We start from the raw sequence: 814 nt of genomic DNA on the forward strand, positions 1-814 counted from the left end.
TTACGAATGAATGTATAAAAAATATGTAGACGATATCTACTACTCAGTACTTACTGCTGTTGGCTGGAGGTTCAACGGGATAAACCAGGCGACGACGAAGTCGCGAATTTTGCCGTTCTTGTCCCGGCCACGGAAGACCCTGCCGGCACGGCTGGCCGTGCCGGTCCCGACGTGGAGGAAGGAGATCCACTGGCCGTTGTGCATGCTGGGCGGCGGCTGGTTTCTATAGACGTAGCCTTGCCAGTCATGCCTCTGCTCCAAGGTCACGCGGGCGCCGGTGGCGTTGTAGACGAGGACCAAGGTGCTCATCCCATTGCCATAATTTTCCTTGAGCTTCCACGCGTGTTCGAGAGCATCCAGGTTCTTGCCCTCGGCGTGTATCAGCCTCATGGCTTCTCGTGCGCAGTCATCCTGGGTGATCACCTTCTTTCCATGGTACCTGGACAATGCTCCCACGGTGTCCTCCGTGATCGGTAGCCCAAAAGGAGTCGTCATGCGGCCTTCCTTCCTTCCTTCCTTCACCAATTATAGTATATAAGGAACCAAAAGTATTTGCATGTATGGATGGCCTCTGCGTTCATCGGCCGTGTATATATATACTCCAGCTAGCAAGGTTAGGTAGCTTCATTAATTATTTCTGACGACCCTTCCAAAGCTAGCTAACTTCCTACGGCCTCTATATAGAGTCATGAAACCTAATTTACAGCTTTTGGAAAGCATGGCTTTTATACGTCTATGTGAAGGGTGTATACATATTTGAATAGGATTTATATTGTATTATATTAAACTTGGTTAATAAAATGGAAGCACATAT

The 814-nt window shown here is 48.5% G+C and overlaps 1 protein-coding gene across 1 annotated transcript in view; it reads right to left on the reverse strand.

The window, feature by feature from the left end:
* The window catches only part of LOC119326814 (23 kDa jasmonate-induced protein-like), a 1,431-nt gene extending 858 nt beyond the window's left edge, over positions 1-573 (reverse strand). The window contains exon 1 of the mRNA XM_037600415.1: positions 55-573. Within this exon, the coding sequence (XP_037456312.1) occupies positions 55-495 (441 nt within the window). The 5' untranslated portion in view covers positions 496-573. The remainder of the gene's footprint in view (positions 1-54) is intronic.
* Positions 574-814: the final 241 nt, after the last annotated feature.

This window comes from Triticum dicoccoides, chromosome 6B (assembly GCF_002162155.2).
Source record: "Triticum dicoccoides isolate Atlit2015 ecotype Zavitan chromosome 6B, WEW_v2.0, whole genome shotgun sequence".
Taxonomy (NCBI): Eukaryota; Viridiplantae; Streptophyta; class Magnoliopsida; order Poales; family Poaceae; genus Triticum; species Triticum dicoccoides.